Raw genomic sequence first — 25196 nt, 5'->3', positions numbered from 1 at the left:
GCATTCGTAGAAGATTGTCCTTTATCATACTTCGAGTCTGGAAACTTTAATCAAGTGCCTATTTTGCTAGGCTACACAGCACAAGAGTCAATTTTGTACTCGCTAGGTAATGATAAATGATAAACGTTAGACGAGATAGAAACTATTTCATCTTTTGCTTAGGTTGGTTATACGCAGTGGAATGATTTTTTACGCTCCTGAAAAAGTAAATAGAACATTTTATTATACAAATATTGGTTATTTGTCGTTTCGTACTTATTTTGAAGTAATTTAAGTTGAATACGCATTTTCTGAAGCTTGAATAACATTTTTTTTTGTTTCAAATCGCGTTCCTCAAAGACTTAATTCTTTGTAATAATTGAATCAATTTGCTAGTAAAGGGACTTCTTTTCTCTCTGATGGAGACTAATCATATTTTTGTCTATTATAGAATTGGATTTTGAACGACAGAGAATTCAAGCCAAGTTGCAGAGTGGTGCTGTGGTTGTAGATCCTGCAGGTCACAATCAGCTTTTTATAAATACAATGAGCTCTATTGTGAACGACACCGTTTCGGAAATGATAAAGGTGCTTCTACTGCCATTGTAATCTTAATCTATTCATTTTCATCGATACTGACGGTTTGTTATACTTAGGCTGCATCGTTATACGATTTTGCGGGTCCAATGGATCTCATGCAGAGGCTTTTGTCTAAGCACGATAAGAATTTACCTGTTTACTTCTATCGATTATCTTACAACACGCGATACAACTGGCATAAAGAAGTTAATCCTAACATAGGCGGTAATTACCTTTCATCCTTAGCATAAAACTACTTTTTTTTATGTCAGACATTTGTTACAACTTCAAGGTGTATTGTTTTAGGTACGTCTCACGCTGACGATCTTCCTATGACGTTCTACTATTCTCAGTATCCCAAAGATCCAAACCATCCAGTTAATGTTTACGCCAGGAAAGTCATTACATTGTGGACGAACTTCGTAAAACACGGGTAGGCGAACGTAAAATTTATTGATAATTTCTAGCAACTGCTACCGTGTAGGTAGTACAATTATTAGACTGAGGATGGCTAAGGAAATTTATGTTTTCACAGATATAGCAAAAGAAACGAATTTTGATTTAGAGTATTATTGCCAATTTTTTGTCATTGCTGTCGAAGGAAATTTCTGTAATAGTACTGCTTTACTCACGTCAAATGTTACGAGTGCCTGAACTTCACACAATGTTACAGACATCCTACTCCAGTTGGTTCCACTGTAAATGATACACATTGGGAAGAGTCGGGAAGACGGGGACTGCAACTGGACATGAGAAACAATAACTTCGTAATGGCGAATCGTTTCATCGTTGACCACGATGCGTTAGTTATAGAGAAATATTACGATGGTTTACCTGTTACATCCGAATGCAGGAATTATAAATTCACCACCTCGAGAGGTGTATTTAATTGACAATGGAACATGTTTCCAGCAGATACACCTAATGACTCTCGAGTATAAGACACAATGCTTTGTGGAAGTATTTTCATGTTTTCTTAACATTGTAAGTAGGTCCATTAAAAAGTATGGTGTTGCGCTGAGAATCAGTAGTAGATAGGTAGACTAGTATGCTCTTTTCTGAGATTATTTTGCATTGAAGTGCGTTTTGTATGAAAAGTCTTCTGTTTGTTGCAATGGTAATGAATGTGAGATTGTTTTATATTTTATATTTTGAATCAACATTTGAAAATTTAGTAGGTACAGTGCAAGTGTATTTTATATATGTCAGTGAAAATATACAATAATGAAACACTGTATCACATTGTTTATCTATAAACATCCTTCGTTTTCTTCTTTGAAAACTGATAATTTTATAGAGTAATGTAGTCATGATTTTTCTTTTATAATAACACTCAATGATAGATGACTTTTTTCGTCAGACTTTTAGAAGTAAAAATTGCGTGGAAGAACTTCTTAATCGCATTTAACCCATGTTACTTTTTTGGTGGGGATTATGAACCGATAACCCATAACCATCTTCAGCGAGCTGTGCATGAGAATTTAATTATGCTTTTCAGTATCCCTTGGGTCTGGTTTACATTTTACCCCCGTTTAAATAATCAATATCGATGTAATAACGTCGAAACGACCTTCTCGGCCCCACCATAACCGGAAGATTTCCATCAGGGTTCCCGTATACAGCGTTCAATAATAAAACGAATATCGAAACTTTTAATAAGCGGAAAGAGAAATCATGTTTTAAATTCAAACATTTTCTTGACTTAATCTCTTGGTTTCGTGGATATAATAATTTCTCGTTCATCAATAAGAAGCCATTATTCTTTGTGTTGGTTCTGTTATAACGATAAGAAGACTATACAGGAAATTTGTTGTATTATATACATATAAATACATATAAATTTTCCTTACTTTGTACGTAATTCATTCGGTTCGAATCTTATATTTATAGTATTAAGTAACCACTTTCAGGCATGAATGTAACATAGGGCTTTGATATTAATGTATAAAATTGAGTTAGATGTCCAAAGAATTCCCAACTTTTTGTTCATCTAACAAAATTGATTAAACAATATTATAATACTGTTCTATTATTAATTTCTTGTAATTTATTGAAAAATGTATCGTATATCATTTACAATCCTATTTATTTTCTTATAATATATATTCGAAAATAATAGAAATTATTTAAAGTTCTCAACATTGTGTTGTGGTATTATGATTTTATTTATGGAATTTAAATTTTATACCACTGCCAGTGTCACTGTCCACAATTTATCAGTAAGTTTTAATAACCGATGAGTGTCTAAATTCAATTAGTAATAAGATTAATGTTCTTAGACAATAACGTTAAAAAATACGTTAGTTTTCCATTATTTACTTCAAATCACTTCATATAAGTAATGAAATGAAGAACAATATTTTCAATACACTATTATTATTTGTGTATGATTATCTGTGGCTAATAAAAATATAAAATTCTATAAAAAATCGTGTAATTTAACAAACTGCAAAGAGTTTTTCTTGGTCATTCCATAACTCAAAAAGTAAGAAAAATGGTCTTGGATCTATCTGCAAATAGTCAGATTGCATAGAGTGCAAAAGGGTTAAGTTGAGTAATCACAGAATACTACACAGAATACTCCATCTCTTTATTTTTCATACTTTGCACGTACCATTTTTTTTAATATCTTGGTCTTCATCTACAACTTTCATAATTGATCTTCTAGTAATCCACTGTTTCCCATCAACTAATGCTCGTCTTATACGTACGGTGGGTGTAGAAAGTATTCATACACCGATCAATTTCCAAAAACACTATGTAAAATTGTAATTTATTAACTTATTTTTTATAAACAATGACATTCTACATATTCTCGGAAAACTCTAGAATAGATAGATTACAAAAAGAATAGCTATTTATGTAAGTTGGAAAATTAACAAGAAAAAAACAATTAATCGATAGAAATGTTGAAGCAATCAGTATTCGCACAACTGTTTAATTGTTAAAATTTCATTAAAACAAAAAGAAATTTACATTAATTTACAAGTATATAATACTTCCTTCGTGGGATTTTTTTTTGATTTTATTAGGTTGTCCCAAAAGTTTCTTTCGCTTTATTAATAAGTAATACATGCACAATATTTTATGTTTTATGTTACATTACTGAATTGTGCACGCTTCATTTTGCTCCATTACTGTTACAACATGAATATCTATGAAATTAGATCTATTTATATAAACACGACCACATAAAATAATTGAGTGCAATTCGCGAAAGAAACTTTCGGGGCTACCTAATATAATTATTGTAACTCTTCTAAGCATTAAATTAACTAAATTATTAGTTATTCGAAGTGGAATCTTCCATTCCTCTATTAGAGCCATTTTTAAAAGTACTTTATTGTAAATTTGATGTTTTCTAATTCGTACAGAGCAATAAACTAACGTGTTTACGTTACAAACTCTACTATAAATGTTTCGTCATACGAATCGTACAAATACTTATTGCTTCTATACTTTTACCCACTTTTCGCATTTTTTTTGTTAATTTCACACATTGTATTAACTAGTAAACTAGTAAATGTTGTTTGAACTATATCTATCTTAGAGATTTCCGAGAATATGTAAAATATCATTGATTATAAAAAAAGAAGTTAGGAAACTACAACTTCACACAAAAGTTTTTTAGAAAATTGATCAGTGTACGAATACATTGTACACCCATTGTAGATAAAACTGTACTGAAGGATACCTAGAGAGAAACACACCTCGACTGTCTCAATTACGTTTCAGAGATGTACTCCTGTGCTTTCTTTCGTAACCAGCAGCTTTTCCTCCCCGGAAAATACTAATCTCGAGGTCACGCGAGATTATGGGTGACACGCGAATGGCCCCCGTTGGTGTCCAAAATTTTCCCGAGCCCTCCCCTGCATGGAGATTGAAGCAATATTTCCCCCGAAAAGGCGCGAGAAAAACAAAATGAAACGTTGGAATTGCGAACCAGGCTGAGTTCCCATATGGTCGGATAAGCGACGCCAAGGCGTAATAACGTTGAGTCGAGTTTGGCCGGGTCCGGGCGTCGTTGTTCACCGTAAAAATTAATTCTATCCACCTTTCTAAGTATTCTATTCGCTCTTTGTCTAGCCCCTCGCCTAACAGAGGACCGTGAATCACATTCGCGGGGCCGGAATTCTGAATTATTAAATTCCACGGCGTAATTCCCTTGAAGAAATTAAAACCGTAGCTTTCTCCTTGTTTCTGCTCGGTTTCTCGTAACGTATAAAAAAAAAAGAAAAAAAAAAAAGAACAAGAAAGAAACGATCAACGTTGGAATTCTAACAATGCTCGTGTATTTTTTAATACCGAGTTCCACTTTAGCCGCGAAGTTCCCCGCGGTCTACTTAAAAGAATACCTTTACCACGTCAAAGCTGCGCGCGTGCTCGCCGCGTTAAATAGTTAGCAACACATATTACCCGGTTTAACTCGTTGGAACAGGATGCGCCGAGAGAAGTTTCTTTCGCGAGTATCGCGATGAATGAAATTGTTGATAGGGGCGAAAGGGGGCGGTGGAGGGTAACGGAGATAGGGTTCAAACGTGTTTGAACTGTTATGAAACCGAGTGTTGTAGCTTTTTTGGAAACATCTGTTGAAACTGTCATTTGTATTCTGTTAGTTCGAAGTATCGAACGGTGAAACGGAATTGATTTAAGAAATGTATGTATTTAGGCCAAATATTGCGAAAAACACTGTAAACTTCCTTTTATAGTATTAACTTCCCGATTTATAGGGAAGTTATTGAATTTGCTCCTAAAAGGAAAAATCGATTTTTTAGCAGATCTCCATGTTTCAAGGTCATTGGAGTAATTTTAGCCGATTTTTAACAAATTGTTCGCGTGTGTGTACGTGTATGCATGCGTACGTATGTACGTATGTAAACAAATTTTTCGTTACGTTTTCTAAAAAACTAATAGCGAGTTTAAAATGATCGATGATGAAATCGATGTGTATCAATCTAACTTAGAGCTGATTAGATTTTGTTCTAATTCGGTCTAGTAGTTTTTTAGTTTTTTTAAGAAAACTTAATTCCATATCGCAATCTAGTTTCCTTTTTATTCTGGTTTGTTATGCAAAAGTTTGGATTGCTAGCAACAAGGATAAAGTTTCTTAATTAGGTTCATTTCAGGCTTATCAACGTTGTACTTAATATTTGATAGTTTGATGTAGTTGATAATAAAACGGTATTGTTTTAAGTAATGTTATTTTCTCTTTCAATATTTAAAGCAGGGTTTTAATCAAACCTACTTCAGAAACATCTATAAGAATTCAACTTTGTATGTAACCGCTTCAATTATTTAATAACAAATCGAAATTGTTTGGAGTAAATGTAATTTCTGTTTTATTGGTAAAACGTTTATTCTACCATGAAATTAACACCTGTCCTGCCCTTTTCATTCAATTAAAATGCTGTTATTTACTGATCGATATTAAATAATAAAAACGAGTGTTCGTTAGTTACAAACAGCAGATTCAAATATTTATTCAGTCTCTTCTATACCTGAATAATCTTTTTCGGTAATTGCACACACATACACATTTTATCCCATGAAATAGTTGTCAATAAATCATGTACACACGTGTTACCGTCAGGTATGAAAGGGCAAGCGCGACAGGTGGAACGACGACGAACAAGAAAGATGATGTAGCGGTGCTTAAGTAAAGTTCTCGGTCTCCATTGGACAAGGAACGACGCCTAATGGCGTCGCAGAGCTTTAAGTCGTGACACCTAAGTGGCTGACTGTGGATCCAGTCGAGTTTAGATATACATCACCGTGAAATAACGCGGATATCGTTGAACCTGGTGCACGCTCCGGGCGATTCCCTCTCGCTTCGAGATCTTGACGCCTGGAAAGGACCTTCGGATTACCCACAGACACTTTCCAATTGCTCATTTTGCGGTCTCGGTAATCCCCGCAGGCGACAATGGTTTTTGCCCCGTCGCCCCCGTTTACGGATCCCTGATAACCTACCCTTTACCTCGTTTTGGAGGTGAGTGAAGCCCAACGTCAAGCATTCGTAACAGACACGCTGAAATATTGTCCCAAGTAGGGAATATCAAATAGTTTATTTTATTTTTAAATAGTTGTCACGGTATGTTTTTAAGATGCCATTTAAAAATGGTATTTTATTTGAAGAGTAGTAGTAATTTTTAATGCTTCAATTTACTGTAATTTATTAAATTTATTTTCAGGAGTCTTCATAGTATCGAAGGAATCAAGATATTCTACCTAAGGGTACTAAACTAAATACAACCTCTACATTGTTTGTATGATTATTCCCATATTTAGAAATGGTATTTTATTTGATGAATATGGGCAGTGCGTGAAGCATTATTGTGGAATATTTACTGTAATTTGTTTACGTTATTTTCAGGATTCTTTAGAATATTGAAGGAATAGATACATTCTACCAAATATAACAAAATTAAATACGAGCTTCTCATTATTAAAATGATTATCTAATAACGATTCCAGAATAATAACCAATACTTTAAAAATTGCATGTAGACAGAACGGACCCAGTATAGACCAGATGAATCTTTTCTCTCGTCAAGAACGAACAATATGTACCGTGTTAGAACATTTGTACTTCTGCACTCGCAAACAACTTTCTCCTAACTAAACGCACAACACAGATATACCCACAAAACTTATCCACGGTGCAAGTCCAAGACGCTCACGAGTTGTCGAACTCCACTACACCAGACACGATAAATTAACTCGAGACGTTGGATGGATGTGAGCTTATAATACTTAGAACTGCCATATTTAGAAATATACAAAACATACTTGGAAGGTACATTGACAGAGAAGTTCATACTCTAACCAAGATTTTCTTCACAATCATTTGGTTTTTTTTTTTAATGACGACGCACAGTGTTATTTCAGCGATCTAACGGGACAAAACTTATGTGGTCCAATATCTCGGAAACTATTAGGCCGTCGCACACGAAGCTACTCAAAAGAAACGTAATTGATTGCTGACTGAAATCACAAACTAGTTCCATATTGATTAGTAATGATTTTGAATATTTTAAGAAAAACCATCTACCGTTGTTCGCGCGGTGTAATATTACAACAAAGTCATATTTTCGGGCATTACTTGAACAAATATTGTACTTATTATTTAAACAATGATGGGGAATATGTTTTTGCTGTGATATTTAAGTTTCACTGGCTGGTACTAGTGGTCCGTAAAAGAACAAAGTATCCAGTATATAATAATTTTCAAAAAAATTCATTTTTATAAACTATGTAATTTATGAGTTTAAGTTGTAGACCCTCTTCAAGTATTTCATGGAAAATACTTTTCCTAATTTTAATTGCCACACTTAAAGTAGTCCTAAGTGTGGTCGTTTTTACGTAGAAGGCACTCTCTAAGTATTCCATAACAAATACTTCTTCAAATTATAATTATCATACTCAAAATGTCGCGAAGCATACAATTATCTATTAATCACCCTACAGACCAATAAAAATAAAATTCCTGGTCCCCCACAACTATCACAGCAACTTATTCCCACCAAAAACCTCCAAATACATCAACCTTCGATATTAAATTTAAACGAGCCTTAACGAAGCTTTTCCAGAATTCCATTTCTGCTGAGTAACGACGCATCGTAAACTCATCTTCAAAGTTGGCAGGGCGAACGTGCAAGAACTACCTTGTAGGATCCTTCGTTGCAGCTACGCTATGCATAACTGACCCTTCAAGAAAGCAAGCCCTCGCGGGATAGCTACGAGGCACCAGGGACCTCCCAAAAATTCTAACCGCAATTTATCGACCCATTCCACGCGTGCATCATCGTGTCCAGAACGATATACAACCTGGAACCAAGACTCCCGAATTAGAAACTCCATAGAAGTTTGGTAAGGCTTCTCAAACCAGCGAGAACAGTGGAGAGACGACAACTTTGTATCTGTTAACTTTGAATAATGTATTAATAAAGCGTCCCGAACTTGTTTCCCTCGTTGCAACGTTATGATTAATCTCCCTAACGTCGTTACTGCAGGCTGGATGCAGTTTTCCGCCTACCACCGGCTAATATTTCTCCTGATTAATTCATTTCTTTGTCGACGGTACTTTTCGAACTCGCTTGCTTTAACGGGAATAAAGTATGCGAGTGGTCTTGAATTTTTCAATGGAGCCCATCGAAACTTCTATTTGCGAAATACCTTCGGAGGGGCGGAGCCAGGGGAAAGGAACGCATGTTCCTGGGGATGTGTAGCGGTGGTGTTTTCGAGAGCTTTTCCTCGAGTGTAATTAAAACTTTTCGATGCTTCAGACTTTCCACGCGAGGAACCTTTTATTTTAATTTGTCCGATAATCGTGAGAGAAATTAATCCAAGCTGTCAGTATTCGCTGAAATTGTTCGTCAACTTTACATTATCGCGTTAGCGATGGGAGAGCTTTAAAAGAGAATTTTATAAGAGGACTAAGTAATTGTTAGTGTTTGGTGCATGGTTTATTTATATAATATAAGGCTGGTTATAGGACAATTATTTTTTAGTAAACGTTAAATAAATGGATTCACCTGTGGGCATGTAAGTAATAATGTTTCAAATTTTAATTAATTATCATATTAAAGTGTGAACTTGAGATTTTTAAAATAGGTTATCTGTTTGAATAATTCCATACTTAAACAAAATTGATTAATATCGTTTACAATTATGTTTACTCTGTTTGTAATCCTGTCTCATATTTTATACTCTAAAATAATATGAATTACTACAATTCTTATCATTGTGTTGTTATTAATATATCGTTAGATTATATTAATTTACATAATACAACGTTATACGGTGAATATTCGTTGATTTATATAATAATTTCTCTTTAGTAAACGTTAAATGTTTGAATTTTCTTCGGTAACAATTTCTGAATCGTTAATTAGGCTAAATCATTTTAAAAGAAGAAGACTGTAATTTAACTCAGGTGTTTAAAAAGAAGGGAACATTAATGCAATAAAGCATTTCCTACAAAAATTTGTGTGCCACTTAATGTCAACCATTCAAACAAAAAATCTAAAATTTATTTCCCCATTTTGTAACTGCCTTAATCTTAACAAATTCCTATCAAACATTTTTGCCTCAAATTCCATACATAATATAAGTAGCATTTCCACGTAGACTTACATTGTACAAGTGCATTTTAAATATAATAACATTAAAAGTACAACATAAAAACAAAGAAATGTATTTTTAACATTCATTACATTATATATATATCAAGTGTAACGTCCAGCTTTTCGGCTGTCGTTATATTTATTTGATTATAAATAAATAATAATTAATTTATTTTATGTTTCAGGTTTTATTCTAGAAAAGGGGCGATTGTGGACCGAGCGAAAATCCAGGATCGATATATATATATCTGTTACATTCATACATCTATAATGTAATATATATATATACACTTTAAATGCCATAAAAGTGTGTGCATCTCTTCATAACCACCCTAGAAATATTTGTTGACCTGTTCTATTTAATTAAAAAAGAAAACTTGAAGCTGATATTTGCACGGGTTCCCGATCTCTTTTGCATGATAAGAAGCAAGGGAAAATAATCCAGAGGGAAACCTGACGCACAAACAAAAGGGAATGACGAGAACGGTTCTCCAACGTCGACGCTTTATGACGTCTGATCATGCACTGGGCTTTACTACTGAAATCGCTGCCTGCAGCGTCACGTGCGCGCGTACGCCTAAATTACACGACGCCCACGCATCTACGTTCGAGATGAAACCATTAGCTGCACCCACGCGAATCACGCCAGCCGTAAATACCCACGGGGGTAAGGGGATGATTTGCAAATTTATTTTCCGTTCTGAAATACACGCCACGGCGGAGAATCCTGCTCGCGTTTTCATTCAGCACTCCCAGTTAATTTAAATGAATTTATTCAATGCAGTCGGCGAGGTTCGCGTCGTAACCAGATTCCGTGGAAGTAAGTAGCACGATTGTGAGAGGGATCCGGGGACTCGAAAGGTGCTACCTTGAGGAAAATAAGATACGACGTCTGAGGCGATGCGCGAGCGTGATGTTTAATATTATTCATTATCGAAGGGCTTATTTTCGAGTCGTTTTATATTCGTATTCTGCGAAATGGAGATTATATTCTACGGAGCTTTCTATAGGGTATCTGAATGAAAATTAAATACGTTGCTTTTGGTCGGCGGAAGCTATTAATTCTGAAAGATTTCAAGTTTTTGGTTCAGAGAAACCAATAATTATTAACTACTGGCATATTGAAAAATGGCTGTAATAAATGAGTCTTTTATTCATTTTAATGTCTACGTTTATTCAACGGCTCGGAAGGACGTGTTCACAGTTTAAGAAACGGACGAGAACTGAACCTGAAAACTCAGGCCTACGAGGTAGAGAAATCCACTTAAAGAAAGAAAATTTTGCCTACGCTCTGTTTATTGCCCTGGCCTTCGACGACAAACAGTCAAGGGTCCTCAGACCTGGTGGTGCCAGTCCGATACTTCAACTTACAGTGAAAAGGGCAGTGTCTCACAACGCTAGATTCATTTTTGTTGAACTCAAATTATATGTATATAATTCAACATGGCATGATGTATAATTAATGATTAAACGAACTTACCAAGTGAAGTTCAATCATGATTGTATGATGCGTCTCTTCCGAAGAGATTATAATTGTAGTACCTCTTATTGTCCTCAGTGTCGCCACAAATTTTAAAGCTTAGGGAAAAATTGTTTCCCTATTCTCCGCAGTCTCGTACGCCGTTCGCGCGTCCGTGATCAACTTCATTCTTGAAAGCCTTGCCGTAACCACAATTACGGGTATCTCCCTCGAGATGCATGGGAGGGAGGGACTGATCTCTTCGGAAGAGGCGCATCATACAATCATGATTGAACTTCACTTGGTAAGTTCGTTTAATCATCAATTGTATTTCGCGCCTCTTCCTTGAGATCATAATTGTAGTTGTTTAAAGTTAGTTACGGCAACAAATTGACACGATAACATATATTTATGTGTGTTTTACCAATTTTTTTTTTTTTTTTAATAAACAAACCAGGAACTTTCAAAACAAAATACAATGCTATTCTTTTAAAAATAATTGCCTTTCGAAAAAGGACTTAACATTCTAACACCGCCTCTGCAAATCGGCCAGTTTCTGAAGAAACGCAACGATCATAAAAACGAGCGAAAGTTTCGGAATCTTACGACCAACCTGCCGTTTTCCGTATTACATCAATGTTCACACCTTGTCTTTTTGCCGCTGATGTAGCAGCGTGTCGCGTACTATAAGCCAAAAACGTGTTAACATTTATGCCACTTTTAGTCAAAACGCTCTTTATCCACCTGCTTAGAGTTTGAGTGCCCACCACTTTGTGTGGTTTCTTAAATGATATAAATAATTTAACTACCGATCTACGTAGTTCTTTGGTTCTGTCTAAATAGGACAACAACGTTGAAGCTGCGCATACGGACTTATCTTGTAAATAGAACGGCAGTCTTAGTACTGGCTGTTTTTTCCCCGGGCCCAAAGTCTTAATGGTATCGGGAATTTTAATATCCAACGTATTCTGACTTGATCTATAAATATTCCGCGTATCAATTAACGACAGAGTTTGCATACGGTGCCCCGTAACTAAAGCCAACAATGTCACAAGCTTGAGCGTTCGTCGTTCTAAGCTATTCTCATCGTCGGGATACCACTTCGATAAATATTTTAACACATTTCGGGGGTCCCAGGTCGAGTCATACCTCGGTGCTGCTGGCCTTAATTTTGCGACTCTGTAACCATTTAACGAGCTATGCGAGGCTCCTTTGTCAAATTCCACTGTGAGAAACTTCAACATCTCACTTGTGGAACCTGTAAACGGGTCAATTTCTTCTCCCGCGCAAAATTCCCACCATTTTCTTAGGCCCGATTCATATTGGCGAAGCGAAGATTCTGATAATGAGGCTGTCAATATCTTGACCGATTCCAGTGGTACCTTTCTCCTAATGAACGCTTCCCCGATAATTTGGCGGCAATTAGTGTAAGCCGTTGCCACAAGGGATGTTCCTCCCTGCTGGAAGAACAAATTAAATTAATGTTGGGCTGGAAAATAATCGGTTCTTCCTGTAATAATGATAGATAAACAGGGAACCAAGGCTGGGCTTCCCAGTATGGTACCACTATTATGCCAATTGATTCTTCACGTTATATTTTCCTCAACATTCTTAGAATTACTAAAAAGGGAGGGAACGTGTAAAAGAACCATTTTTTCCAGCCTAACGTGAAGGCATCTATGCCAATCGAGTCTGGATCCCTCTGCCAAGATACATAACGTTTACATTTCGCGTTCACTCTACTTGCAAACAAATCTGCTTGTGGGATGTCAAAATATCTAACGATCTTTTGAAATGCACTCTTGGATAACTCAAATTCAGTTTCTGGTTGTAATCTCCGTGACTCATAATTGGCTTCGACGTTTTCACTAGAACGTATATACGCTGCCGAAATCCAAATTTCTCTTCGTTCGCACCATTGCCAAAGTTCCCTGGCCAGTGCACTAAGATCCTCATGACGATTATCTTTCATTTTATTTATGTATGCGATTGCCGTCGTATTGTCTATTCTTAACAAAATACTACTTCGTCGTACGTCATTCGCGAAGCATTTTAATCCAAAAAACGCCGCTTTAAGTTCCAAGACATTTATGTGTAATTTTAAATCACCTGTATTCCAAAACCCGTGACAACGTCGGTTTTTACAGAAAACGCCCTACCCTGTACGTGAAGCATCCGAAAATATTTCGAATTCGAATTCTGGTTCATCTATTGGCGCACTCGCGGAGCGGATATTATCTTCCCACCACGTAAAATCCTCGTTTGACTCTCTTGGAATAAACATTTGTGCGTTAAAATTATTATTATTAATTTCAAGCGCGTAAGCTCGTACCTTTTCGAACCGTCTTATATACACCATCCCATATTTCAACGCCGGACAACGCGAAACTAAAGTCCCTACGAAAACCGCGAATTCTCTTATACTGCACCGGGTAGTTGTACTGAACTTCCGAGTGAGTTCGACGGTTCGTAGAACTATGTCCTTAGGTAATTCTATGGACATTTTTACCGAATCAAAAATTAGTCCCAAATATTTACACCGTTGCGTGAGAATCGCGCGACTTTTTTTCGTTATTAATTATAAATCCCAAGTCCTGCAAAAGTGTTACAGATTCGCGAACATTGTCAAGACATTTCTCGTTCGATTAATCGATAATAAGGATGTCATCGAGATAAAATACAGAAGTAAATATTCTTTTTCTCAGGTATGCTGCCACCGGCTTCAATAATTTTGTGAAAACATACGGTGCTACATTTAAGCCGAACGGTAAACAGGTAAACTCAAATAGTTCTCCCTTATACAAGAACCGTAAAAATTTTCTGAACTTCTTCTCGATTGGAACCAAATAGTAGGCGTCCTTTAAGTCTATCGTTGCCATAAAATTATTGCGACAAATTAATTTCTTCGCTACCTTCCAGTTTTCGATTTTAAAATGCTCAACGTGAATGAACTCGTTAAGACTCTTAAGATTTAGTATCATTCTGAATGTACTATCCGGCTTAGGAATTAAAAATATATTCGACAAAAATTGTCCTTTTGACGTAGAGCATTTTTCGATAGCGCCTTTAGAGATTAATTTATTAATTTGTTTTTCGATTAAACCATGTTCGTGGTTGGACCATGTGGGTTCGATCGGAGGCCGGTCTTGTCTCGGATACGACGTGAAGGGTATCACAAAACCCTGAACCCATTTATGGATCATCGAGTCTTTGGTTACCTTTGACCAAGCCTTACCAAATAATCTTAACCGCCCTGTTGGTTTACCTACATCTTCCGATGAGATTAACGACGTCCCCTGTATTGATGACTCGATCCTTTGCGGTATGCAGACTTCTTTGTCTCCGTCTTGTTGGATGCTGCATGATGACGCCCGCTCGACGTCGTTAGATATTTATTAAACGTCGGTTGACGTGGCGGGCCCTTCCAGTTTTTTGTCTTCTTTTGTGCATTACTCTGTTGCGGAAGTTTTCTTACAGGTCTCAAATCCTTTGATGTTCGTTCCAAATTCTTAGCCGTCTTTATTTTTTCTTCTAAATCCGTACCAAAAAGCCACTCATCGACCGAAGTGTCGGAGAGAGTGTTCTTCAAGGACGAATTCAAACTCGCTAGAATAAGCCCTTTACGAGCCAGAGAATCCTCTTGGTGCACCGATGCGAGAAGTCTCCCCATATCGCTTAATTTTTCCAGCAACTCAAGTTTCTGAGAACTGTCCAACTTCAATGATATCGAGATCGCTTTACCCAACGCTGCTAGACATGCGGCGATGCGTTCTTGCTTCTCAACAATACGGTGATCTCTTTTAATAACGCCTTCTTGTACTGAAACCATAATTTCGGCGTTTAGTTTCGGTACCCCGATAAAAAAGCAATTTTCTGGCGGTGGGTATTTCCTCAACAGAGCGTTGACCTCCTCTTCCGGCAGACCTTTTTTCAAAACCTCCGACCACCGGAGAGCTAGGTCCTTGTGCACCGCAGCAGCGGTTTTCTTATCTGCCTCGAGGCGCGTCCCAAACACGTTCAAAATTTCCTCTTGTAACTCTACTTCATGTTCGGGAACTTCTGCCGTCTCGACCGCCGATGATTCTTTAATCTCGCTGTCCATCTCTGTCCTCGAAACCGGTATCTCACAGATACACGATGATTGACTCGATTTTGTTGACCGAGAAACAGACGACTGTCTCGATGTGTATCGAGAACTAGAGCGTGATCTACCAAAAACTCTAAAATCGAAATTATCTCTCGAATAACTCGATGAGCGTCGACCTCCTGATGAGCGTCCTCGAGATACTGACCAAAGTATCTCACGATCCAGCGAGTGTCTCGAACTATGGCGATGGCGTGAGCGACTACGTAACCCCGAACTTTTACCTGAAAACCATCGAATCGAGTTCCAATAACCTGTCTATTCCATTTTGTATCAACAACGTGAAGTTTGATGAAACAAGCCACACACGTCTCCAAGACGCGTTTAAAGGTTACAAACCCCGGCCGTCTTAAATTTATGTACTATTTTCTTTCGTCACCCGAAAGATGTGCGTTTGGTAAGAGTCGAAGCACTCTGCACAACGACACAGCCGCTGGCAGAATCAACGGATGTCGATACAGTACTCGAAACAAGAATTTACAAAATTCTGTTTCGAAGAGTCTCTTATCCCACGGACCAAAGAAGTGGAGTTACCTCCCGACTTACGCTAATCATCCTTCCTTCGATGCAATTTCTCCTCTAGTCTACGAATTTTTCGATAGAGTCTGTCGTTCTCCTTATCCTCATCCATCGACGACGTCCTCTTCCTATCTTTTCGTCCCAAAATATAATATTCTGTAATTCGTTACTCAGTCTACGTGTGAAGACACTGACACAAAGCGAAAGAATGAAGTTGGTCGCGGACGCGCGAACGGCGTACGAGACTGCGGAGTATAGGGAAACAATTTTTCCCTAAGCTTTAAATTTGTGGCGACACTGAGGACAATGAGAGGTACTACAATTATGATCTCAAGGAAGAGGCGCGAAATACAATTTGACGTAAACATTTTTTATCATTTCATGGTTTTCTTGAGGTGTTCAATAATGTAAATACCATAATTCACAAGAAAGGAAAATAAATTATGTTAATGCATACATAAACGAAATTCTAATTAGGAATTTGAAAGTGAAGAACTGTATTCAAGTACGAACTTAGTTTCTTCGATTATTGTTTATTTCATTGCATTATTGCACACATTGATTATGGGATGGTTGAAAACTCAAAACCTTTGTGTCAAATTGAAAAGATAATCAAAATTCTGTAAAATGTACAATATGATTCAGCGGAACAATGACAATGCACAACAATGTGATGTGAGCAGAGCAACTGCAGTATGAAACGAAATTACTGCGTAATAACAAATGTTGATACAATGGAACAGTGAAATCGTGCTATTATTGGAAATATGCGAGCTGACAACATCGAACAATAAAAACTTAATAACCCAATCTACGAAACGTAAACCTTGCAATATAGTTTATCGCACAATAAGGTTTATGTTCCTTAGGTAAACCTTATTGTAAGTTTCATGCTCCTTACATTGCGTTATTAAGTTTTTATTGTTGGATGCCATTGCAATATCCACTGCGTGTTTTCCCTCCATGGCACAGTTTTTCAGTACAACGATTTACGAGAAATAATATAATTCTAATTAAGTTTTATTTGCTTTTGTTACATTGTACCTCAAGACTAGCGACAATTTTTTTATACCATCAGATCATCTATGTTGATTTTGATTTGGTTACACCAAGACCAATGCAAATTATATCACTACAAATTTAGTGAAATGTTCGGCTTCTATTATTATTCAATTCTTCTATTTTGTATTTTAATTCTCGTTTATAGTATGGGTAACACTTTACCCGAATAAACACAACAGCAAGAGAGACACTTTCTAATTAATATTAGGTACCGGAAAAAGTTCGTGCGGTTTATTCGTTAATTGTAACTATATATCGATTTTCGTGTGGTAATCGGCAACTGTAAGACATGAGTTTGGTTTCATTTTAAAGCTTGATCTTTGTAATTGGTATACATGCTCTGTGGAGTTTAATTGTTTCGTTATTGTGTAGCTATAAGAACAGTAAACATGGATAGCGAAAGAGTAAAAATTCGTGCTTTTATTCTTTACGAATTTAAACTTGGCAGTAAAACAGCAAATGCAGCAAGACGCATTTGTAGCGTTTGTGGGGAAGGTGCTGTTAGTAAAAGGACCGCACAGAAATGGTTTAAAAGGTTCAAAGAAGGAAATGAATCGGTAGATGACGAATCGCGTTCAGGGCGTCCATCTGTCATCGAAGACGAAAAATTCATCGAGTACGTAAGTTCAAATCCAAAAAAAAGATGTTCTGAGCTTGCTCAAGTATTCGAATGTGAAGAATCTACCGCGAGAAAGCAAATTCATTTACTTAATTTTCATGAAAGATTGGGCAAATGGATACCGCACCGTTTAACGGAAGAGAACAAATATTCCCGGCTGAGCATTTGCTATATCCATTTATCGATCGAATTTTAACTTGTGATAAAAAGTGAGTGAAATATGATAATGTACGACGATCACACCACTGGGTTCAAAAGGGGTCATGTGCAACAGGAACCATACCAAAATCAAGTCTCCATTTGAAGAAGGTGCTGATCACTGTTTGGTGGACTACACGAGGTATCGTTCACGTTGATTTTCTTCCACGTGGCAGACTATTACTACAGATACTTATTGCAAAGAAATTGATGAAGTCATTGATGAAACTGACGATAAATGGTGATTATTTTGTTGAATAAACCTATGATTTAAAACAGATTTGAGTATTTGTATTTTACTCTGAAAATCCGCACGAACTTTTTCCGGTATCTAATACAATCATCGATACTCACAAAAACACAGGAATTTCTCAATTTAATCACACGCGTGAAACTCCGAATAATTCCAGCCACAAGAAGAACATATTTGTCACTGAAAGAAAAAAAGAGGTCAAAGTACTCCTCGTCGTTTCGCTTTATGGCGACCCTGGAACTGCTATACCACTTTTGGCGCGATACCAAACGCCCGGAGTGTCATCTGTGACAGTCAGCCGAATAATAAAAATAACAATAAGCCCCCGACTCTGATGCAAGCGTATCGAAACGGTTGCTCATACAAGAAACACGCGTTGTCGTCGCGGAAGTTAGCGTTCACTGGATTACGAACTGGTAACGCGGTTAACTTCGCGTCGTCTTAAGCCTCGGGGTCGAAGAACGAAGTTTCCTTTGAAGTTTCCTTTGAAACTTTAAGGATTGGATTCGATAAACAATGAACTTCCCAAGGCGCGGCCGAACTCCCAGCGCATGAGCATACGAGCGGAAAATACCACGTTAACGAGCGACATCGCTTTAATGTTAATTCGGTTTCGTCGTTAACCCTCTGCAACTCAAATTACGTTCCCCTTCTAGGAGGGGCGAGGGGGCGATACAGGATACACCGAAGAGGGATGACGACGAAAAATTAATTGAAAGATGCAATTTTGATGGATTCCATCGATGAAGACTCGGTCTTCTGTGTGTGAGTTTCAGGCTAATGTGGTCTGATAACCACTGATAATGGAATATGGATTGAAATATATATTTTAATGAATATAATTGCGGTAATGTAATCTAAGTACGATGTGATCAAAATAAACTCTTAATATTAGAATATAAGCTCATAAATAGTTTGTTAATTCATTGACGATAAAAATAATCGAAATTATTTTCATCCAGATATACCTACAAACTTGCATATCATAATTAGAGTAAGGCAATATTCTATTTCACTTTAATATAAACATACATTGATATACAGTTAATAATAAAGTACTAGTGATTCATTTTCAAAAAACATTGGATTCAATATTTATAACGTATTCAGTAACATTTAGTATTCGTTTAATTATTAATAACTGTAAAATTTACTTTTTGAGAATGAAAATACTTTCTCGAATAACTGATTATGTCAACTTTAAAATTGATTACAGTGAGTGTAGAATGTATTCGTACACCGATCAATTTACAAAAAAACTTTTGTGTGAAGTTGTAGTTTCCTAACTTCTTTTTTTATAATCAATGATATTTTACATATTCTCGGAAATCTCTAAAATAGATATAGTTCAAACAACATTTACTAGTTTACTAGTTAATATAATGTGTGAAATTAACAAAAAGAATGCGAAAAGTGGGTAAAAGTGTAGAAGCAATAAGTATTTGTATGATTCGTATGACGAACCATTTATAGTAGAGTTTGTAACGTAAACATATTAGTTTATTGCTCCGTACGAATTAGAAAACATCAAATTTCCAGTAAAGTACTTTTAAAAATGGCTGTAATAGAGAAATTGAAGAAGATTCCACTTCGAATAACTTAAAATTTAGTTAATTTAATGCTTAGAAGAGTTGCAATAATTATAAAATCAAAAGGAAATTCCACGAAGGAAGTATTATATAGTTCTAAATTAATGTAAATTTCTTTTTTTTTTAATCAAGGTTTAAGAATTTTACAGTTGTGCGAATACTTATTGCTTAAATATTTCTATCGACTAATTGTTTTTTTCTTGTTAATTTTGCAATTTACATAAATAGCTATTTTTTTTGTAATCTATCTAGAGATTTCCGAGAATATGTAAAATGCCATTGTTTACATAAAAGAACTCGATAAATTACATTTTTACATAGTTTTTGTGGTAATTAATATAATTTACACCCACTGTAAATGCACGATATATTTTACGTGTTTAAGTTAGGTAGATATTTTTGTCAGAAATTATATCACGTATTAGAATAAAATAATTCCGATATCTAAACGATGGAAATTCAATGTTTATCCACGTATCAGTTTCTCCAGCAGAGTGTCGATGGAAAAACTACTAAATTACAAAATTTCACGAAGCCCGAAGACACACCTCGGAGTCAGCGAAGTTCTCGAAGAAAGGATCGAGTTCCTTCGACAGGCAGCGAATTTTTTTTTTTTTAACTCGCTGCTCTCGGAGCGGCGTGGTTTGTTCGAACTTTGACGTCTCGTAGTGCCTGGAACAATTCCAGTTCCGCGAATCGCGACTGCACCGTAACTTTATAAAATAATATTGATGTTCCAACGTAACTGCGCGTCGCGGGAGAGGCGTATTTTCGAAGACAAATAGATCCCGCGACGTTGAAACCGGTGGATAATTCTTGAATGTTTCGCAAGAGTTTCCTAGTCCACATGGTTCCTGTTTCCGCTGACGCGTTTCCATCGTCTTATTCTGCCTCTGTTGTATACTATCTCGTCTGTCGAGGCTATTCTGTTGTTATCGCGATATTAACGAGTTGTAAAGCGAGATACGATGCGCCAGTGTTTCTCACCTGGGGATCTTCGGACCCCTGGGGGCTCCCAGAAAACGATGGGAATATGCTTTATGGTGGGATAAAATGAATGCTTCCCGCGGTGTTCCATTCTTATTAAAAATGGTCATTAAAAAGCTTTCTACCGGCGGTAGTAACATCTAAAATGGAAATAAAGACTAAAAAGGTTCGTAGTTCTAACTTTTTATTGGGTTTCTATTAAAAGTAATAACTAATGGTAGGTTAATTCGGGATTTTTTAAAGGAAGTCGAATGAAAAATAAAAAATTATTCTATAATATTCAAGAGTACGAAGAACACTTACACTAGAACACTGATCTAAGTAATTATTTATCCGATGACTGAAATAACTAAATCATTTTTATGTTCGTTGATGTGCATCACTTCGGTGCAGAAAACATGAAAAGTGTAAAGAAAGTTCCAATTCTGATAACTTAAATATATTTTTTTTTAATGAAATTTTCAAGTATACGGGGAAAATAATAATTGAATTCTATTATAGGGGATCTGCAGGAAGGTGAAATTTGAGAAGTACTACGCTACACTGTAGGATAAGCAGTTTCTCGTTTCTTCGTGCGTGGTAAATATTCTCGAGTTCTTGAGAGGTTCTGAATAGTGAATTTCTTGGAATTTGTGGAATTAGCAATTTTCGTGTTCCCTTCCTGTTTGACAATTAGATGTTCTCGAAGTTTAACTGTTTATGGCACAAGAATTTGTGTAGTTTTCATACCCTTCGTGCATGGATAGAATGAAATGAATTTTGTAAACACCTTACACATGTATAGTAATATGTAATGTATATAACTTTTTATATAGTCAAGGTGTGTCAAATATATTATTAAAACAATTGGTCAGTGACACTAACCACTATGTTATCTGAAATAACGTTACATAGTGTCAATCATTTTATTATTATTGTTAATTCATTGCTCCTGGTGTATCCAAATAATGTAAAGTAATCTGTAAACTTTCTTTCTTACAAAACCATATTTTTTCATTGGTAACAATTTTATTTATGTTTTTAACCGACTTCGGAAAGGAGGAGGTTACTCAATTCGACATGTATATTTTTTTTCCACATCAGCTGATCCTCTACAGAAGTCACGAATCAAAATTATAATACTTAGAAATACAACAAATTACAAGAATGTATCCTTGTAAAATTATTGATTAACACAATTTATTTTCAGGTATTATTTACTACCTATTTTTCATAATTCTACTTTGTATTAATATTTCGAATTTCGCGACAAATGGTCACTTTCGACGTTAATTACTGTCGATTACAGGGGATCCAGATAGTGGGAAATCGGATTTCGACTGAAGATAATCTGCGCGATTCCCCAGTTAAATTGATACCATCCAAAATTGCCATAGTGAACAATTACAATATTTCAGCCACGTTTAATGCGTAACCGATAACGCTCCGCGTTCGGTCACATTTTTGACGGTAATTCGGACCAGTCCCGAACAGTCCGTTATTCGAATTTATGCATAGCATTCAGTGCACTCGCGTGGCTCGTGTGACTCGATGTAATTTCGCAAACCACTGGCGACGGGTAGAAAATCGATGCTTTTCTTTTCAAGTTAAGGGAATGGTATCGGTAGTTGATACGCTACATTTATGATTCAACATTAGTGACAACAGTATCGTGAATTTACGTTTCAAGAAACATAGAATTAATACAATTAATCTCAATTTAATTAATTTTTGTTCAACTTCCAGTGGCTGAAAAGTATTCCGAAAATGATATAATAGACTTGCGAGGACAAAATCTAGTTCCTTATTTTCGTATTTACAATTAGTACCAAGCTCGAATATAAAGGGAGATCGAAGGAATTTTGATTGTTCGAACGATCCTTCGTCGAATTCACTCACTCGCATTCTCTTTCTTACCTCATTCTGCGTGGAAATTTAACGTAAACGTTTAATCGGTCTGACGTCATATAAAAGGTTACATTTTAAAAATAAAAATTTATTTAGAGACACGTCAATTTTTTTTAGATTGATCAGATGGAAAATGTTATACGTGTTGAAAACAAAACAAAATTTGTAGATATGTAACGAAACTGTTCCCAAAAACTTATACTAGAAATAGATCAACGGATCTTTTATTATTCCGTATGTAAAGTTAGATTTATTTACACGTGCAACATTGTGAAATCGGGGAGAATATCAGTGCAAAAAATATCGTCGCTTTTTATTAATCGACTGTTACACGGCAATAGGAGCGCACGAATGTTGCTTTTATACTGTTTCCTCGTTCGATTTGTAAAAGTGGTCGGGCAAGTTTAACGATCGCGTCCATTTGAACGCTTCGCTGGTATTTTTAACGGCAATCTCCTCGCGCTACGTATCCATATTCGCGTTTATGGATCCTGTTCAATGGCATCGACGAACGAACCGTCTCGACGTAATTTAATTACGCGTACTCGATGTACATGAAACCACCTCGATTAACAGTCCAACTAGCAACCAACAACCACTAACTAACTGCAAATCGCACATCCATTAACGTTATTAGAAGTCATTTTTAACTGTATTTCCTCGAGTTTTTAGTGTTAAATAGTTTCGTGGATAAAGTTTCGACGTGGATCATGTCTTGTCGTTTAATTATTATAGAGTGTTTAGGAGTGTTCACATTATATATATATATATATATATATATATGTACACTTATATTATTCAAAAGGTGGGTAACTAGACATCAAAACAGACATCAAAACAATAGATATGTTAACTCTTAAAGGCACCCTTTTACTATTTCTAACAATCAATTCGTTTTGATCAATTCTGCATCCTTGAAGTATTAAAATAGAGTCGCTATAAATTGGCTGATGCGATTATAAATAACTGATACGCTATAAAATAGCGTTACATTTTACCGAAGAGGAACAAAATGTAGAGAACGTTCATACAGCTTCGTTCTTTTTTCCAATTAATGAAACAGCCTCGACGATGTCAGTTTTAATTTCTCAAGCACAATTAATCCCGGAAAATTCCTCGTTCACCCAAGCCATAAGCTATCAACAAAATATTTTTCAAATGTTCAATATCTATAAAAAAAACAAGTTCTTCCTCCGACATCCAAACTTGCGAATCACGTTTGATTATTTTGCAATACATTTATTACGATATCTTCGACATGACATCGACCATACTCTACCAGTTTGCAATTTAACATTCTATCAATGAAAAGCCTAGCAGAAACGACCAGAGTATCGACTTCGCATCCATGCATATAAATATGTCCTTGGCCCTTTGGGATACGAACGTGGATTACATGATGGAACACCGTCGTGTCTTTGGCTACGAACAGTATTGACTTTGGGTCAAGGAGGAACGGGTCCTTTGAGCCCCCTTCCTTTGACTCTAGGCGGTTTGAAAAAGTTTTATTAAAGACCGTGGCGAAAACGAACGTTTCCTTCTTACCAGCCCCATTCGCCTTGTTCGAAGAGACTCAAGAGCGAAATAAGGATCAGGGAAGGTGATCAAAGGTTTCCCTGATGGCCGTTAAAAGGGAACCTCAATTCTACAAAATGAACGCTTCCATCAGCTTCGGAGGCTCCTGCATACAATCACGACCTCGAGCTTGTGGGTCCTCGAGGAAACCTCTGGTTTATTTAACCTCCTTGATGAATGATTCTGAGTTCATACAGTGAGTGTAGAATCTATCCGTACACCGATCAATTTCCAAAAAACTTTTGTGTGAAATTGTAGTTTCTTAACTTCTTTTTTTATTATCAATGATATTTTACATATTCTCGGAAGTCTCTAAGATATACAGTCCATATATATATCCGTATATATATAGTCCAAACAACATTTACTAGTTTATATAATTTATGAAATTAACAAAAAAATGCGAAAAGTGGGTAAAAGTATAGAAGCAGTAAGTATTTGTACGATTCGTATGACGAACCATTTATAGTAGAGTTTGTAACGTAAACACATTAGTTTATTGCTCTGTACGAATTAGAAAACATCAAATTTCCTGTAAAGTACTTTTAAAAATAGCTCTAATAGAGAAATTGAAGAAGATCCCACTTCGAATAACTTATAATTTAGTTAATTTAATGCTTAGAAGAGTTGCAATAATTATATTAGGTAGCCCCGAAAGTTTCTTTCGCGAATTGCACTCAATTACTTTATGTGGTCGTGTTTATATAAATAGACAATCTAATTTCATAGATATTCATGTTGTAACAGTAATGGAGCAAAATGAAGCGTGCACAATTCAGTAATGTAACATAAAACATAAAATATTGTGCATGTATTACTTATTAATAAAGCGAAAGAAACTTTTGGGACAACCTAATGAAATCAAAAAAAAATCCCACGCAGGAAGTATTATATACTTGTAAATTAATGTAAATTTCTTTTTGTTTTAATGAAATTTTAACAATTAAACAGTTGTGCGAATACTTATTGCTTCAACATTTCTATCGATTTGATTTTTTCTTGTTAATTTTCCAACTTACATAAATAGCTATTCTTTTTGTAATCTATCTATTCTAGAGTTTTCCGAGAATATGTAGAATGTCATTGTTTATAAAAAATAAGTTAACAAATTACAATTTTACATAGTTTTTTTTGGAAATTGATCGGTGTACGAATACTTGCTGCACCCACTGTACATCTTAGATATATCTCGAAAGTGACTTTACTGCGAAAAAGTGAATT

At 35.8% G+C, this 25196-nt stretch overlaps 3 protein-coding genes across 4 annotated transcripts in view; 1 reads left to right on the top strand and 2 right to left on the bottom strand.

The window, feature by feature from the left end:
* Nucleotides 1-1010, top strand: part of LOC128894554 (cholinesterase 1-like) — a 6218-nt gene extending 5208 nt beyond the window's left edge. Inside the window, exon 9 of the mRNA XM_054156373.1 lies at nt 865-1010. Within this exon, the coding sequence (XP_054012348.1) occupies nt 865-995 (131 nt within the window). The 3' untranslated portion in view covers nt 996-1010. The remainder of the gene's footprint in view (nt 1-864) is intronic.
* Nucleotides 1-25196, bottom strand: part of LOC128894563 (dipeptidase 1-like) — a 756062-nt gene that overhangs the window by 154027 nt on the left and 576839 nt on the right. The gene's annotated exons all lie outside the window — the stretch shown is intronic.
* LOC128894573 (uncharacterized) lies at nt 12351-15415 on the bottom strand. The gene is made up of 2 exons (XM_054156408.1): nt 14412-15415; nt 12351-12599 (listed from the first exon to the last, which is right to left on the bottom strand). The coding sequence occupies exon 1, from the start codon at nt 15242-15244 to the stop codon at nt 14426-14428; it is 819 nt and encodes a 272-aa protein (XP_054012383.1). The 5' UTR covers nt 15245-15415; the 3' UTR covers nt 12351-12599; nt 14412-14425.

Source organism: Hylaeus anthracinus, unplaced genomic scaffold (genome assembly GCF_026225885.1).
Source record: "Hylaeus anthracinus isolate JK02 unplaced genomic scaffold, UHH_iyHylAnth1.0_haploid 4, whole genome shotgun sequence".
Taxonomy (NCBI): Eukaryota; Metazoa; Arthropoda; class Insecta; order Hymenoptera; family Colletidae; genus Hylaeus; species Hylaeus anthracinus.
The sequence above is the reverse complement of the archived record's forward strand: the minus strand, read 5'-3'. Positions and strand labels throughout refer to the sequence as shown.